An 18,204-nucleotide genomic window follows, 5' to 3' on the forward strand; every position below is an offset into this window, starting at 1 on the left:
CAAGACTGCTTGCCCTTCTCCATTATCCTGGCAACTGCAGATGAGTTATGTTAAAATGACTGTATCTCGTTTTCTTCAGCGAAGAAGCATCCCATCACACCAGCTCTAGATGCGGTGCACTTTCTGCTACCGCAGCAGTCAGTACCTGCGAAAGGTGGGAGACTGTCCTCGAGAAATGGAGATAACTAATGAAGGGAACGTAAAGGGGCACCTGAGTAACTTCATTAATGAGTCCTATAAACTGTGGATCTCTAAGCTCAATTGGATTCATTCTCTTCCCATTTCTGTAATGCTGATTACTGCAGCAGCTGGGCATTTAATTACGCACAAATGGGAACAAAACCAAACCAGGGGAGAACAAAACATCACTGTGCTGAAAGTTGCCCTGTCAATCACCGGGTTTGATCTGCTTTCAAGCCCAAGAAATGCCAAAGCTGGGAGTGGAAAACTGCTGCTAAACAAAAGGATGGGTGTCTCCACAGTGTAGCCTGTGGAAAGCACCTGGATGGAATGCCAAGCCTCCAGAGGACACTGTTTTGGCAGGCAGGGAGGGTAGATGTGCAGAATCATCGTGGCTGTGAGGGAAGGGAATATGATAAGAGGGGATACAGAAGGGGGAAAAGAAGCAAGATTATGGAGTGATTCACGCTGGGAACTGAGGGAAGACAAAGCCCTGTACTTCCGACACAAGCATAAATGCAAGAGATGGAAGATGCATGTTCTTAACCCATTTTGGTTTCCCTACCTGATTCGTTTTTCTAATATTCTCCACTTTTAAGAAAACACCAAAACTTTCCTCTGTGGGTGCACATGGTAAAAAGGGTAGAAATAACACTACCCTTGGATGAAAACCACTATTAAAACAGTAACTGCAGAGTACCTGTTCCTAAGCAAACTTAGGAAAGGGATGGTTCTGCAAGGAGCAGAGACTGGCAGACAGCATGTCCTGCAACACTCCTGCTCCCATAGAGAGAATTAATGAGGACAAGTTTCTGAAGGATATTTACTCCAGTTCCACTCTAGGTTACTGCTGGGGGTTGGAGAAGATGGAGGTATTGGTAGTATAACCCCATGAGGTGACTTTCCCTAGGAAACCCAGTGTGACAGCAGATGCTTGGAGTACTCAAAGCAGGCTACAGAGGTTCTCACATTAGATAGAGGGGTTTAAACCTGGTTTCTCCCTTAGGCAGATTCACTTTCCTTGTGCTTGAACTTCTCAGGGCAGAACAAATCGATAAAAATTATGTTCTTTTCCTTCTGATCTGCAGTCGCTATTTCAGGTGCCACAGCTGCCACTATAAATGTCTTTGCAACTACATCTGGGAGAGACTTTCTTCCACAAGTGAATTTTTAGTATACGACATCTCGTAATTACTCAGTTCACTATTCTGTTAAATAATCTGTCAGAGCATGAAAAAATTGTTCAGTGTGCTTTATGACTAGAGGAAGCAGTTTATCTTGCTTTAAGTTAAATTTACACATTCTGCCAGTCCCTGTAGTACACAATGAACATAGCTCTGAGTCACTGGATTGCCTGTCAGCAGCCATGGCAGAATCAAAGGCACTTTTGGTAATTAAAGCTAATTCATTTTAACTAGGTGTGGTTAAAAGTCTCTCCAGCTAAATGAGGAATAACATAGATACTAGATTTACCATATCTACCAGGCAGAAACAAAAATTTCTTACTGGCATTCCAAACATACAATATTAATTAGTAAATGCGATGAAGTTTTGCATATAATCCATTTATTGATGGCTTCTAGTTCAGTAAATTACACACTTTTTTTTTTTTTTCATTGTAATACACAGAAAACCCCTTATTTGTTTAAATGCTGCTACTTGCTCTTAAAGATTTTCTTTTTTTTTAAATAGCTGTAAGCAAAACCAAGATATCCTTTCATCACTGAGATTAAGAATAACAATGAAATTCCCCAGTGACCTGAAGTACAAGGAATATTTTTCTATGGAAATTGCAGATTTACGAGCTTTTGCCATAAAGGCTTCATAGCTGAATGTGGATACAGATTCATTCTTAAATTAAATCTCTCTTTTTAAAAATCTCGGTATATACTAGAATACAAAAAGCTGCAGCAGGTATTCTCAAAGAGCATGGATGTGCCTTTTCCAAGTTCATACTCTCCAGCTGCCTGCATTTCTCCCCTCCTCCGCTTGCTGCCAGCTGGGAGAAGCTGAAGCCTTGATTCACAACCAGCACTGAGTTCCCATGCCTGCCCTCTTCCCACATGCCAGTGCAAATCCCAAGTAATTACGGCCCTCATCTTCCAGCAATCATCCCCATGAGATACAGGAAGGACCCATGGAATCCTCTGGAGCCACTCTTACAGGGAAGAAGCAGCATAGAGGTCCAGCAGGGCTTAAGAGGTCCCCAAGGACAAGGCTACTCACTGGATTTGCCCTCAGGGAACCACAGCTTCAGTTTAAGAGAAGGCAAATAGCTAATATTCAACAGGAGAAGAGTTCTACAATAAATGCACTTTAAACAGGCAAGACAGACTCTGGGTGGTTTTCATGCGGAGCCACCAGTTCTTCCTCTACATGGTTCTGCCTCTGAGGATGATTCCTGTCTCAACCCTAGTGCTGACCCCTCAGTTCCACCCTCTGCTACAATCCCATACAAGCTAGTGAGGAGTCTGCATTAGGCTATTTCCCACCCACTGCTGGCAAATCAGACACCACAGCAGGGTGACGAGGTGATTAACCTGGAGCTTCCTCATTACTCAGACGTCTCATGACTGTGGCTGCTAGATAGATAGTGCATCCCTATCTCTTTGCATAGTCATATCAGATTGATTATTTTCTATAAAGCCAGTTCACTACAAGCAACAATTCTGCTTTCTTGAAGAGACTGTTTGCAAGTGTTCTTCTGGGCTAGAATACAGACAAATGAAAACCCCAGTGTGAAGGTTAATATGAAAATCCTCTTGAGAGACTCATATAAAACAATGTGTATTTCCTCTACCAGACTATTTAAAAGATGTCAAGCACACAGATGCTACTCTCTTCTGCTCAGAGACACTGTAACTGTGACCAGTGAGCCATACTGGGCAGAAAGAGCATTCCCAATGCCATAAAAGATGAAAGGTTTTCTTCTCAAGTACCATCTCTGGAGACATGACATCTCCATTTTTTGACAACCACTAGCCTGCTGTAGTCCCAGCTGATGTTAGGCAAGACTATTTAATATTCTAAGCTAAGCAGAAGGGAAATACAACCAAACCACCACCATTTCAACAGAGATCACAGTACCTAAAATAGCTACCACCTCGTCGTCCTGGATGACTTCTAGGGATCCTGAGACCACAAAGCAAAGAGCATCAACGCTTTCCCCAGCATGATAGATGAGGTCCCCCGGGGCACAATGGATCGTCTGGAACTCCACAGCCAGGGCTCGCAGGCAGCCGTCACTAGCCAGCCGGAAGGCAGGGTGCTCATTAAAAACTTTCCGGTTTAGGTGCACGCAAATATCTGCTCTCATGTCCTTTGGGCAAATTGAGAGAACCTGAATAAAAAAAAAAGTGAAAAATAATCAGCTAGGAACATGACAGCAGGCCAGCATGGGCTTTATGACATAACTGAATGTATGGATCTTAAGATGTGCCTGGGTGGACCTTGAGATCCATTTATTCAGTTATTTCATAAAGCTTCTGGTGGGAGTTTTATCTTGAATTGGGGTAGATTTTTTCTACCCATCTACTGTTTTCACTGCAGGTGAAAGGGTGACATGGAAGAAGGGACTATTCTGTTACATTGTTCTCATTCCTAACAGTTTTCACACTTGTATTGCAGAATTGCAGGTGGCACTATTATATCCTGTTTGTGGATATCCCTCCAGACTTGGTGCCCAGACTATCCACCCGCTGCTACACTCAATACCTGCCGGAGCACAGAACGGACGCTCAGAGCTGAAGAAGCTTGAAGACATGCAAAGACAGACCATTCACAATAGAAAACAACCACATGTTGCTCACATCCAGAAAACCTAGTCTTCAAAAGTCTTGATGTAGCACTTACCGATGCGTATCCAAACACAGCTAGGGTTTAGTTTCCGTGTCGCAGAGACATATAGTAAGTAACCTGCCCTGGAGGGCTTACAGACTAAAAAATCCAAAAAGTTTGAGATTAGAGCAAAAGGAAAGTATTATGAAACCTTATGAAACGTAAAGGTGAGTGAAAAACTGTCCTGTGAACATGAAGATGTCTTCATAGTGGATCAATTAATTAAGACCTTCAATTAATTTCTTACCTTAAATAGCTTTCCCTATTGAAATAGTAACATAAATTCACCAGAAGAAAGTGAAAACCTGTGGGTCTTGTTAAGTTTGTAAACTGTGTGTTTACTATTTGCACATCCTCCTAAATACTCTAACGTTCTTATAACCCTAAAATGCATGGTAGCTAATTGCACTGAGAAATATATAAAACCTTTTAAAGTTTTCCTAGGATAAATAATAGAAAAGAGTATGAAATTAAGAGCACTCGAAGTCTTAAATAGAGAAGATTGTAGATCAATAGCACTGATTAATTTCTCATTGAATGGAATTAATCTGGCAGCTTGTTCTGCAGACAGTGTGAGGGACAGAGACATTGAGTCAATGTGTTGACTACCATTGAATATTCGCAGAGTGAGACACTGGTAACCCTCACTAAGCTTTGAGGCAAATGGTCATGTTAATATTGATGTAAAGCCACGTTTTTCATTTCTGTTTAATGCAGAAGAGGTATAAAACATATTCTTGTAAAGTACTGCTAAAGGTCCTAAAGCATAGAATAGGACAGTAGTAAACAATTCCTAGTTTAATAATAATATTTAGTGCCCTTCTTATTTCAATAGATCAAAGTTCCTTTGTGGTCAAAGATATGAATGCAAAAAGGTGAAGTTATTCTCCCATCCTCTGTACTATGACAGTCTGAAGCTAGAAAGGGCTCCTGCAATCATCTGCACTAACCTCTTGCACTCATAATTTTCATATCAATCCCAGAATACTTGGCAAAATTATAGCCTGGAAGGTCTTGATTTAATGTTTTCAAATTATATAGGGTGTTTGCTCCAATGGACAGCTACTCTCTCTCTTAAAATGTGCTGTTTCTGAATGGATTTTGTCTTCATTTTCAGTCAACAGCCAGCAGATCTTATCATGTTGCTCAGATAAAAGACCTGCAATCATTGGAAATCTCTTCCACATGCAAGTGTTTGTAGAATATGACCAGGTCATCTCTCCATCTTATCTTGAATAAAAAAGAGAGATGATGCTACTTCTGCCTAACACTATGAAGCACAATATCTCTTTGGAAACTTCCCCATTAACATGAGGTTTTCTCACTTATAACCACCTTCTCAGATCTACCAGATACGTGGTTTTCATAGAATCGTAAAATGGCTTGGGTTGGAAGGGACTTTTAAAGGTCTCTAGTCCAACCCCCCTGCAGTGTGCAGGGACACCTTCAACTAGATCAGGGTGCTCAGAGCCCTGTCCGACCTGGCCTTGAATGTTTCCAAGGATGGGGCTTCTACCACCTCTCTGGGAGACCTGTGCCAGGGTTTCACCACCCTCATTGTAAAAAACTTCTTCTTAATATTTAATCTGAGTCTCCACTCTTTTAGCTTAAAACCAGTACCCCTTGTCCTGTTGCTACAGGCCCTATTAAAAAGTTTGCCTCCATCGTTCTTATAGGCCCCCTTTAAGTACTGAAAGGCCGCAATAAGGTCTTCCCGGAGCCTTCTCTTCTCCAAGGTGAACAACCCAAACTCTCTCAGCCTCTCTTCACAGGAGAGGTGTTCCAGCCCTCTGATTATTTTTGGGGACCCGCTCCAGCAGGTCCATGTCTTTCTTGTACTAAGGATTCCACAGCTGGACGTAGCACTCCAGGTGGGGTCTCACCAGAGCAGAGTAGAGGGGGAGAATCCCCTCCCTCGACCTGCTGGCCACACTTCTCTGGATACAGCCCAGGATACGGTTGGCTTTCTGGGCTGCCAGCGCACACGGCCGGCTCATGTCCAGCTTTTCATCCACCAGTACCCCCAAGTCCTTCTCCTCAAAGCTGCTCCCAATGCCTTCATCACCCAGCTTATATTGATACTGGGGGTTGCCCTGACCCAAGTGCAGGACTTTGCACTTGGTCTTGTTAATTTGGTTTAATGATATTTTTCTGTAACAAAATATATATTAAAATACCCTGCATAAGTCTATCATAAAAATTAATAATAAATACATTTGACAAGACATATTCTCCATAAACCATCATTTGCATTAGTAATAATGTCTTGTCTGAGTCACTGTTGACCATATCCTGCAACAATTTTCCATAATATTATTAGGGGCCAATGTCAATTTTACAAACTTATACTTACCTGAGTAATTTCATTTACCAACAGAAATGGGGGCACACCTTTTTTTTTTTTTTTCCCTGTAAAAAGCCCCAAAATTACTTTTCAGAGTGATTGTTTCACCTTTGTCCTACTTCTGGATCAAACAGAAAGCTCATCTTTATTATAATAAAATAAAAACATGCCATGTTTCTTTTTCTCAATATTAATTTAATGAAAAATTCTCTTTCTTATGTATCGTGATTGCTATTTTTTAACATTTTTATCTACTCTTGGGCCTAAACGAAGATTAGAATTTTTTTACTTCCCTTTAATACTTTCAATAATATAAGTGCTTTTGACTTAACAAGGCCATGAACTATGAATTCTCAAACACTGTTCTTGAGAAAAATGTGTGTGTTCATACATGACTTATTTCCTACTTTTATCTTTTAAGCATTCCAACTGCAGGAAAAATTGGTTAAACTATTGCAGAGGTTGTTACTTTAAGATCTGGAGATTTTCCAGGACCCTTTGTTTTTTGGAGTGTAAATTAATTGTGTCCCTCAAGAATAAAAACCACTTGGATGCAAAGCAGCATAATGTCTCCTCAGAAATACAGAGTTAAATACAGAGAATTAAAAGTGAGCACTCAAAGCATTACTCATGTTACAGACACAACTTATCTATCATCACGCACTGTAATATGAAGAGACAGAAAAAAATCCATTGCAGAGTAAAAGCTAGTCTTAGAAAGCATAATTCCAGAATTTTCTGATGTCATGATAAAGTGATTCTCCTAATGACACATTACTCTGTGGAAGTATGTGAAAATATCAGTAACAACTAGTACAGCAGTAAATGAGTAATGATCCAGGAGTTAGCCAGCAATGAATATTCTGTATTTCAGTTTTCTTGTCTGATATGCTGCAAGTACTGAGAACAGTGAATGAAATGGATGAAAATGAAAAGATATACTTAATATTAAAAGATTGGGCAAAGGAGCTTTGGCTGATAATGATAAATGTAGATATACATAGGGGAAAAAAAAGAGCAGAGAGAGAAAATCTCAATGTTTATCTATGTGTTTATTCTATGCTCCAAGCACAGGACTTCATGAGCTCCAACCTGACTTTGCGGCACTTCTTTTCATGTTTACGAATACAAACGGCATGAATTCCGCAGGAGTCTCACAGATGCCACCAGCTTCTATATTAGTTGTACTTAGAAACGGTTGTTGGTGACACAGATTACAGTACATAGTAATTTTCCTACTTCCAAAGAAGACACATAATGTGATACAAGACCATACAGAAGCATTTGGAAGCTAATGATAAATAGCTCAAATATCCTAAGAGCAGAAAATGAGCACTTCAAATTCAGATAAATATTTTTCTGAAAATGATGCCTTATTGAAAATAAAAGACTTGGGTATTCTTATTGTGAAATGCTGTTACTGAGATCTCAGCATTTTTAAGGCAAAATGCAACTAAAAAGATATAAACTAGTAGCAACATGGTTGTACAAGAGTCCATACGGTGTACAAATGCGTGCACATGGGTGTGTAAGAGAAATTCACTTTAAGGGAAAGGATATCCTGTAACGCTTAATCTACTGTTTCAGTGTTAGGGAAATGTGTCCAACACTTCATGTTAGCAGAACCAAAGTCCAGCTGGGAAGTTTCATCTAGCCTGTGTATCCTTTCAGCAAAAACCACCAAGACAAATTCCTGAAGAGGAAATTTCCTTCGAGATTTCAAGACCTTTCTCAGTGAAACCTGCAGTTTGTACACAAGGCAGGATATTAAGGTTGCTGACTGCAATGCTTTACTGACTGATGGCTTTGGAGCACACAACTTGGAGCAGGCAGTCTGCAGGGACCAGGCGCTTGTGCTGCTATAGAAGTTGCTCTGTAATAAATCTGTAGCCACAGACTTCACAGACATCTTTCCCACATGCACCCAAGCAGCACAAAAGAACAGAAGCTGCTACGTTCAGTACACAATTAGAGGGGAAAACTGAATTCGACCCGGAGGAAAATCTTTACTGTCTGTATAAGCTGAGTTTCTACCAGAAAAGGAGCAAGGCTCCACGCCACACATTAATAGACACATGTATCCACAAAGACCTGAACCACTACAAAGCTGAGAGAGGAGAAAGTAAACCACAGAATGACATTCACCACTTCCCGGCACAGAAAATTAAACCTCCTCAACATCAGCAGGAGACAATTACTGAGCTCTGCCATCATTACCTGGCACCCAGCTGATACAAATACCAACACAACAACACCCAGTACAGAGATTCAACACCGCTGTCATCTCTAGAGTGCCCTATGGCATATGTAAATTGCTGGCGGTGAGTGAAAAGCTTGTGGTTGCTGCTAGAGACTGGGAAAGGCAGTAATCAGCTCTGGAAGACACAGGGAATAGGCACTAAACATCTTAATATCTTTTCAGCACAAGATCTGTAAAGGGGGAATAAAATTCCCAAGGAGGTTCCATGTGATTTTTTTCCTCTCCCATACGTTTCCTCAGCATGCTCAGGCAGTTTATGATAAGCCTCTTGAACAGTTCAAAGGACTCTGTGGGGAGCAGAGATTATAAAGAACTCAAAGAAAAGCAAATGAATCAAAACAAAAACTGTACAGATTAAGAGTGTGTCCAAACAATATCTTTTAGGATGGGTTTAAGTATTTAAAATAAAATCTTCCCCAGCTGAAAACAGTACACGATGGCTTAGCAAATATTACAGAATCTGTTAAGACTTGTTAACAGAAAGGGCAGAGGCCAGTGAATCATGAACGCTATTTATTTGCAATTGTCTTTTGGCACACAGGCTTCTCACTTTCTTGGGGTTGTAGCTAGCAGATATATTGACTGATCTTCAAGCGAAGAGCTTAGGCAGTCTTAGCGATAGAATAACAAGAACCGTTTCCTAAATGAATAACCATAACAAATATTGGAGATGCTAAAGAATGTCAGTTTTGACAATTAAAAAAAAAAAAAAACAACTCCTCTAACTTCTAACCAGTTATAGGCCATGGATAGCTCTTCTTACTTTGTGGAGAAAGGCCACTCTGGGTTTTCAGACAAATTCAGCAGTCATAACCAACATCGGTTCTTTCCAAAAAAACACAATACTCTCTAGGCACCTGCCCCAGTTATTCAGATTTTTAGGAGAATTTGGCTCATTTGAGTGTTGAATTCTTCTGCAGACGTGGGTAAAATGTTACATTTGGCACTACAGAAAGGCCAAGGAGACAAAAGTAAGAAAACAGCTGATCGGCAAATCACAGAGCATTTTCCTGTAATAATCAGGTAATTTTGTAAGTAACTCAAAGGTGATGTATGGAACTGAGCAGTTATTAACCCTACATGCATTAGGGTAATCCTTCATACATCACTGAAGATCTTGGTATGAAGAACTGAATTTCAGTAGCAATGGTGTGCTCCATTTTAATTACACTAAAATCCAAGGTCACATGGATTTAAATCTTAAGAAACTGAGATCTGAAAATCAAGTCTAATTAAAAAACTGAGATCTGAAAATCAAGTCTGGTTAACAAAACATGAACTGAACGAGTGATCAAAAAGGTTAGATTTAGCAGTATAGTAACAAAATTAACCACTTTTTAACTGAGTAACAAGTGTTAGAGACCTTAAAAAATCAGAAACCTGCTCTCAATTACATTAAATTCGGTATTGTCAACACAGATAGAAGCTGACTAAAGGTCCAAAGAACAGGAGAAGATGAGAAGCAACACCAGGTGTTTTAAGGAATCAATTGGAAGTTCACCAGCACAGGGCCTGCTGGTTTGTCTAACACACTGTGTCACACTGGTAAAATTGCCTAATGACCCAAAGTAGGAGATCCCAGGTTGCCAAAGGATTATGGAAGTCTTGTAACAGTTAAAGATTTTACTCTTTTCATTTTTGCTATATCTATCCCAAGCACAATCATCACATGACCTTCTAATCTGGCAAAGGGTAGCAGACTACAGGAAATTGTTTCATCAAAAACAACTTTTTAGGAAAAAAAAGAAAATAAACATCAGAAAGAATATGGCATACATCAAAGAATCTCTCAAGTCACAACGTTTTTTGGAGTGGCAACTTCTGGCAGAAAGGTCACCCTTGGAAGAATAGAGTTGATCAATGGATTATTTTATTTTGTGCTTCTTCTAGAAGTGGCTTTATTTTCTAACATGCAGCATTATGTAAAGACATTCAAGGGTGAAAGCATTAAGAAAACAGATGCGGAAAAGACCTTCCCCTAGACGTGGTCTTTGGAACTGACAGCCCCTCTGTCGGCTCCATCGCCTTTGTGGCAGTGCTCAGGAAAATGCCCAACCCAGCCACTCGAGTATTTCTTCCCCCAGAAAATAAGCTCATGTCTGCTCCATAACCATGGTGTATAGCCCTGGCACTTCCTCAAACATGACAGGTTCAGAGTTTAATCTGTATCAATCAGAAGATGAACACATCCAAGAGGCAGAGATTGTTGTGGGTAATCTTTCTTGGCTCTGCACAGTGCATATAGGAGGTAAATAATCCATACCATCCATAAAGGTGAAACAGAAGCCCCACCGGTGCACAGGCCCCGCTCGTGGACCCATGTGAAGGGCAGTGAGACCCTGACCATCTCTCCTGCATCCCGCTCTCCAAAGAACCGTGGATTGCAACTGTACCTGGTCCTAGCTCAGCTCTGTGAGGTGAGGGAAGACTTCTTGTTCACCTCGTCCCGATCTGCAAGGAACGACCAACAACCCCGCCTCTACAACGAAACAAAAATACTTGTCCAAATGATTTTTACCTTCCCTCTTCAGCAGGGAATTGTATGTAGCTGTCACACCTAATTTTGCAGAAGTTCTCTTTGGCCACAAAGCTTGGAAGCCTTCTACCCCCGTCATCCACGAGGAAATCCAGCCAGCACTTACAGACATCGCTGTGTGATGGGACACCACAGGAATGGCAGCCTGATTCCCCTATTCATCTCAGGGTATCACTAATTATTACTACAGCTCTTGAAGAATTTATTAACAGCAAACACGACTAATTTGCACTGTCCTTCTGTAGATTAATGTTTAGTGAAGTTACAGCCTGTGTCTATTTACCATAAGCCCACCTCTCCTGTATGAAAGCTTAGTGGGCCAGTAGTGAATAGTTTTAATACTATGTTATTTTCTCATGATTTCCATTTCAGTCATTGCAATGTGGAATTGGCTCTCATTATTCGAATCACCATTGATGCTTAGGCTGAGACTAAATAGACACCTTTTTTCTCTTTCAACCTATGGCTTTTCTGAAGGAATTGGCTGTTAAAACATGATAGACATTTATTTAATTGCTCTCTGAGCAAATCCTAAGCCATAGAACAGCAAAGAGGTCAAGAAGAGAAAAATCTTTGGGTTTTACTGACATTTCAGAACATTATCATTAGATGAGACCTTGAGACATGTGCATGTTAGTTAATGGCTGTTCTGCTTTCATGTATAATGACCTATTTCTTATAGAAGAGCTAATATCTATAAATTTTTCATTTTCTGCCTAGAGATTTCAATAAAAAATAAGATTTGAATTCAGTGTCTTTCATATATCAAATTATTACTATAAAGATTTTTTTCTGCTGCTTAAAAATTATCATATACAGAGAATGTACTGCCTCTTTATTAACTCTCAAAAAAACAGGTTCTGCTGGATGAGATACTGTTTAGTATATAAAGGTTTCTTAGGTTTGTCATGTTTTTAGCTCTGCTCATTATTAGATGAATAACCCTGATACTTGTAGCATTAAACATAAAAAAAAAAAATCCATCTTGTTTGAGCCACTGTTGCACCAGGAGATAAGAGTCCATGTGCATGTATTACATACATCATCCCAGCTGTCAGATGAGGGCTCTCATGCTGAAGTGATTTAAGATTATGGATCAGAGGCCACTTGCTTCCCCTTAAGTAATAATAATAAATACACTAATGCTTTTAGTGTCATTGTTAATTCCTTATTTGTGAACACTCAGAGACAGGATGAAGCGCTGTGATTTGAAGACGAGCTACTCCTAAGGGTAACAGGGAAGCCAAAATTCTGTGCTTATGGCACCATCATTTTAGTGTGGGAGAACAATTCCTCTTCCACATACAAGGACAACAGACTGGGGCTTTAAAACAAAGTTCTGTTCAGGATAGCTTGGTCTTGCAAGCAACGAGGACTAGATCTTCATCAAACTTCCTCCGTGATAACTTTGACTTTGCCTTCAGTTCCCTTGCCAATTTTAGCCAAGATCTTCTCTAGGGCTACACATTGAATATGTAATTCAAGAACAGATATTTGAGCTCTAATACAATAAATCTAAACATATTAAGTGGTAGTAATATGTGTAATGGTAGTAATTCCAATCAAATTATTAATTTATATTTTAATTTCAAGCATATGAATTTAAAATCCCTAGTTATCAAAGAAATACATGCGTGTGTTTATTTTTACTCCATCAAATTGCTAGGACTGTTCATCACCATAGGAACCTACTCTAACACTCATAGAAGAAATGTCATTCTTTCTTAGTACATTAACCTTCTTGTTCTTTGAATTTGGATTTCAAAACAAAGCCATTTCAACATGCTGAGTGACTGAATGAAATGTATGATAAATTTGTAGCAAGTGATGTTGCAAAACACATTCCAGCGTGACAATGCAGATATATTTGGAACAGTTAAGGATGTAATACTGTATGTTAGGTTGAAAAACATCCTTGGATGATGGAAACTGCCTGAGCTGTCTGATGGAAACTGAAAAGTTGAGAAATTCCTCACTAATTATCATGTGTCATGAGCACTTGTGTTCTGCAAGATAGTAAGAAGCTTATTGAAAAGTTCATAAAATTTTTTAAGGAGAATGGGAAATCATGTGATGCAAAGATAACCAGACAACAGACTGGTCAGAATCTCATTACTGGAGCTTTGAAAACTAGACTGGAAGAAACCCCTAAGGTCACATCCAGGCTGTCAGACAAAGCAGTGCAGAGAAGCAATTCAAGACTTGGGGCAGTAATCCCCTACTCCACTGTATGCTGGAGCACTACCTGGATTTAGCAGGTCAGCTGCAGGTGCAATGTAGTCCCATTAGCCCTGCTGTGTCTACAGTAATAAATCTGACTCTGTGTACCTGGGAGGTCCCTACACTGCACTCCTATCCACCTGCTGCTCAGGGGTAGTACAGATGGTTTCAATTTAAATGCAGAGTCTTGCAACAGGACTTGAGGGGGCAATGAAGGAACTAATGCAAGAGAAATGATCCACTCTACATGACTACTCTCTGGGACTGTACCACTGTTCCTGTCATTTCTCAGCTGTGATTTACAACATTTTCTCATTTGTTTTGGTGAAGCACATTACAACACTTTCCTGAGAGGAGATAAAGGTCGTAAGGCTGCTTGGCTATGACACAGCTTCCCACCCTTTTGCTAGAACAAATCCTGACTTGGCTAAGGTCCTGCAGCTGAAAGCAAACTGCTTAATCCTCACACTCGTACAGGCCCAGGGATGCTCAGTGTGGGCACTACAGGCTGTTGGTGCTGTTGCTTTTGCAGACTGGCGGGCTGTAAGGGATACAAAACACCAAAATATTCAAACCGGTGCTCAAATTCTTACGTTTATCTTGTCTCTGTTCTTCTGTAACATGGGCTTTTCTGGGATGTTCGATTAGATGCAACTACTGATGTCCAGATGCAGAGGTTCCTGAAATCCTTCCACTGTTTTAAATAGGTTTTGGATCCAGGCCTAAGTTTAGGTAAGTCTTTACCAAGGGAAAATTGTTAAAAACCTAAGTCACAGATTTTACAGCCATATTAATTATCTAGTTAAGCAGCCACTACTATCTTATAGACCAGAGAACACTGCTTACCGCGAGTCGAAGATTATATCTCTAACTGCATTTTTATAAACTATAAAACCGGACATGCGGAAACTATGGAAGAAAATTTCAGTAATTAAAGCATAGGTTCTCCTAATTAACTGCAAAGCATCATTAAAATCTAATGAAACTGTAGTGGAATAATACAGGATTCTGGCTTAACTGCAAGGAGATAAATGCAAATGAAAGTTGAATTTTCACATGGTTTTGAGTTTACACAATAGGACTGAATGCATTTACAGTATTTTACAATACAAAAAGCTCACTTTTAACACTGTATGAATCAGCATTGGGAAGTTAGGGTATTAGTGTATAAGAAGTTAACGTATTAAAGAATATGACATACTGAAGGACAAGAATCAAAGAAATCAAAATCCCTGTTACTTGAAATAGTTGTATTTTTAATGGTAAAATGAATTTTACTGCAGATAATTAATAAGATAACTTCATTGCATCAGCATGATGTAAGATTCAATTTTTCAGTGTAGTGACTTCATCTTGGCATATCTGAACAAGCTGGATCATCATTCCCTATTACACAATAGACTGAACTGAAGGAAGAACTTCAAAACTCTGTAAGCACTAACATTTTAAGATACTCATCTGCCATGACTCTTCCTTATTCTCCCTTGGACACTTGCTTTTTAAGTTCTTAGGAGGGAAGTCTTCATGGAAACTGGAGCTTGAATGCCTAATTTCAGCTGATGAGCATCAGGTCCACAGAAGCCACAGGAGTATCACCAACCTCCACTGACCAAAAATCTAGACATAAAACTATGTCTTGCCTGCATTCAAGGTATTGCAGGTGGAAGCCCTTCCATCTGACTTCAGCTGTCTAAAATATCCAAGGCTAGACAGACTCACGGCACATATCATGGAGAAAGAGAGGCCCTGAGGACAATTCACTTGTTCTGTCCTGGCACACAATGAATCATGCTCCAAGGATGACCTTGTCCTTTAATCAGTTTTTGAAGAAACCTAAATGACCAGTCCTTCCTGAGGGCTAAAGTCCTGTAGGACTTCTACCTTGCATGGCTGCCAGCAGTATTTTCTGTATGTCCCTACCAAAGGCCTGAAGTTCTAGCCAAGAGATTTTAGCTCAAGGAGATCGATCTCTACTGCCATTAAATCCTATACTAATTATGCTGATGGATATGTCGATGTCCTGGGCAACAGCAAAAGGTCCAAGCCAATCAAACTCATTTCATTGCACCTCACGGATGCCAATACTTTTCAGAATAATACTGATGTAGGTTAGACACCAAATTATATTTTCAGACTAATTTGAAGACCAATTTCCCATTGATTTCAATAGTGAAGTACAAGAAAATCATTTAATATTTAGGCAAAGTAAGACTGGAAAGCATAAAACATTTACCATAATGAAAAATAAAGGCATATTTCCAAAGCAGTAAAACAGTCCTTCTTTAAAACATCCAGGTTTTGATACAAACAGAAACATAAGAGTGGAGTAGCATGCAGTTAAGAATTTGTTAGTAAGTTATATGCTGTTATACAGTCCTGTTTGTAAAAAAGTACACAATGGACACAAACACTTCTATCTACATTGTTACCTCATGTACTCATACCTTCTCAGTGTCAATTCCTTTAGACATGGACCAGGTTGAGACAATATAATCCATGACTCTTTCACTAAGGCCTTTTGGGACTTGATATAATTTTAGGAAATCCCTCACATTGTTCAGCATCTCATGGTATCGGTTGGTGTTGGCATACATTTGCTGGAAAATGGTGGTGACGTTTCCAAAAATAGTTGCATAAAGAAGAGCTGAAAAAAAAAAAACCCAAAGGTAATTAAAAATAAATATGTATACTCCAGTAAATGCTATTCATAAATCAAGGATAACTTCAAAGAATTTTTATGTATGGTTACAAATTACTGCAAATGCATAGGTGTAAACTTAAAATTTCTATTTATGCACACACTCTCACACACATACATGTACAGGGTTATTTATTGAATTTACCCATACAGCTCATATAGCCACTCAGTCTACATTAATTTACAAAACCAGTCATACAGATAATGTCCACACATGGAGTTATTAAAAAATAAACCAATGCATTTTAACTCTATACTCTGTATTAGTCCAAACTAATTTTTAAATGTAGCTTCAGCCTGCCAGTAAACCTTGAAGACACTATCCAAAGAATCATGGGCATCTTCATGTAGCTCAGCTAGCATGTCCTATGAGTAGAGAATGGCCTCAGTCCCAAGGAAGAAATGGAATGGAGAAGAAAGGAACCTGGGAAGCCTTGCAAGGAGATATCTATACAAATTGGGTGCTTTGTCAATGGCCAAGGTGTGGGTAAGAAAGATTCAGTGTGGCATTTCAGAGTTTTAATTTCACAGCCAGCTTCAGCAGATGACTTGGGTATGTCTTGTAAACTCTAGATGCCAGTCACTACCGATTCCAAAGAGAGAAAAATTGGATTAGCAAACATCAGAAAGTCCCAAGATTACCTCATTGCACATATCACTAGTGCAGGAGGAGGACACGGTAGAGTAGGGAGCACTACCTCAAACCCGCTGTCGGAATTACATTCTCTTCTGGTTTAATTCTGCCCTTTCCAAACATGTCACCGCTACTGCCAACCTCAGCCAGTTGAGTTATGCAACACCAAAGAACGACATGCCATACTCAAGTAAATCATGTTTTAAGTAAGCCTTTCCAACTGAAAATGCATCAACCTCAGTAGACTATTACAAGTGTGATGCAGTGAACACTGTTTGATGGAAAACAGTTAATTTCTGAAGCCTGAATTCAGCAAAGCATTTAAGCAAAAACTTAAATACATATTTTTGCTAATGCTGTCTTGAATAGTGGCGGATTGAAAGATGCTCCCAAAATGAAGCAAGTTTAAGGTGCCTTATCGAGTCACAATGTAATTACCCTTGCAAGCAAGCCCAAAATGACATTCTTCCATTAAGCATTACAGATTTTGCAGAAAAGAGAATTATTCTGATATCTCATAACACCAACGTGCAGCACTTCTGCTCTTGACATTATCAAATACACGGAAATGTGCCTGTCATTTTTAATAATCTTTGCTCAGAGGAACTTTATAGCAGAATGCAGCTAAGCATTTCCATATTGCTTTTTTGAAAAACAACTGCAGCCTACAAATGGCAAGAAACAACCCACTGTAAAAGGGAAAATGCCTTCCATCTCTCAGTGCATAACGTCTTCTGTCTCCACAACAGATTCTGCCTTATTCCAGGAAACTCACTTAGTTTCATACTTACGTACTGCAGTTTATCACCCCTACTTGAGGGGTGGCATTTTTAAAGAAACATGGTACTTTTTTCAAACGTGTCTAATAGAAAAATTGTAGGCTCATTTCTCACTGTGCTTTTTCCTATGTTCATGTAAAAATTAGGTGGTAAAGTGCATCAGAAATATGATGTTGTTTCATCAAAGTCTTGGGATTTTTCATCTCAACACACCAGCTCATATCAAACAAGGTCTCACAATGTGTAGCAAAGATGAACACGAGGTTTCAGTTTTAGAAAACACAGTGGATTAATACTCTATGTGATGTTCAGTAATATAGCTCTTTGCAAGGATAGGGTTTTCCCCTGATTTACTGACTGCTGTGTCATATCTGCTAGCTACTGAAAGGTTTTCTCTACCTCTGTACCCATTCAGATATATATTTCTTCACCAAAAGGGTTATCAAGCATTGAGCAGGTTGCTCAGAGAAATGGTTGAGTAACCAGCCCTGGAGGTATTTAAAAGACATGAAGATGTGGCATTTAGGGACATGGTTTAGTGGTGGACTTGGCAGTGTTACATTTACAGTTGGGCAGTTGGATCTTAAGAGTCATTTCCAATCTAAATGATTCTACCTATCTGCCATATCAGCATTCAGAGTACAGGAGTATGCGCGCTATATATTATCAGAGTATAGGAGTATGTGGCCTGATTTTTTCCTTCTTTTTTTTTCAGC

General features: G+C 39.5%; 1 protein-coding gene across 1 annotated transcript in view; it reads right to left on the reverse strand.

Moving 5' to 3' along the window:
- The window catches only part of LOC104514171 (potassium voltage-gated channel subfamily H member 5-like), a gene marked incomplete at its 5' end in the record, with an annotated part of 51,544 nt that extends 35,523 nt beyond the window's left edge, over positions 1-16,021 (reverse strand). The window contains 2 exons of the mRNA XM_010157754.1: positions 3,268-3,520; positions 15,822-16,021. Of these exons, the coding sequence (XP_010156056.1) occupies positions 3,268-3,520; positions 15,822-16,021 (453 nt within the window). The remainder of the gene's footprint in view (positions 1-3,267; positions 3,521-15,821) is intronic.
- Between the last annotated feature and the right edge of the window lie 2,183 nt (positions 16,022-18,204).

This window comes from Eurypyga helias, unplaced genomic scaffold (assembly GCF_000690775.1).
Source record: "Eurypyga helias isolate BGI_N326 unplaced genomic scaffold, ASM69077v1 scaffold18930, whole genome shotgun sequence".
NCBI lineage: Eukaryota > Metazoa > Chordata > Aves > Eurypygiformes > Eurypygidae > Eurypyga > Eurypyga helias.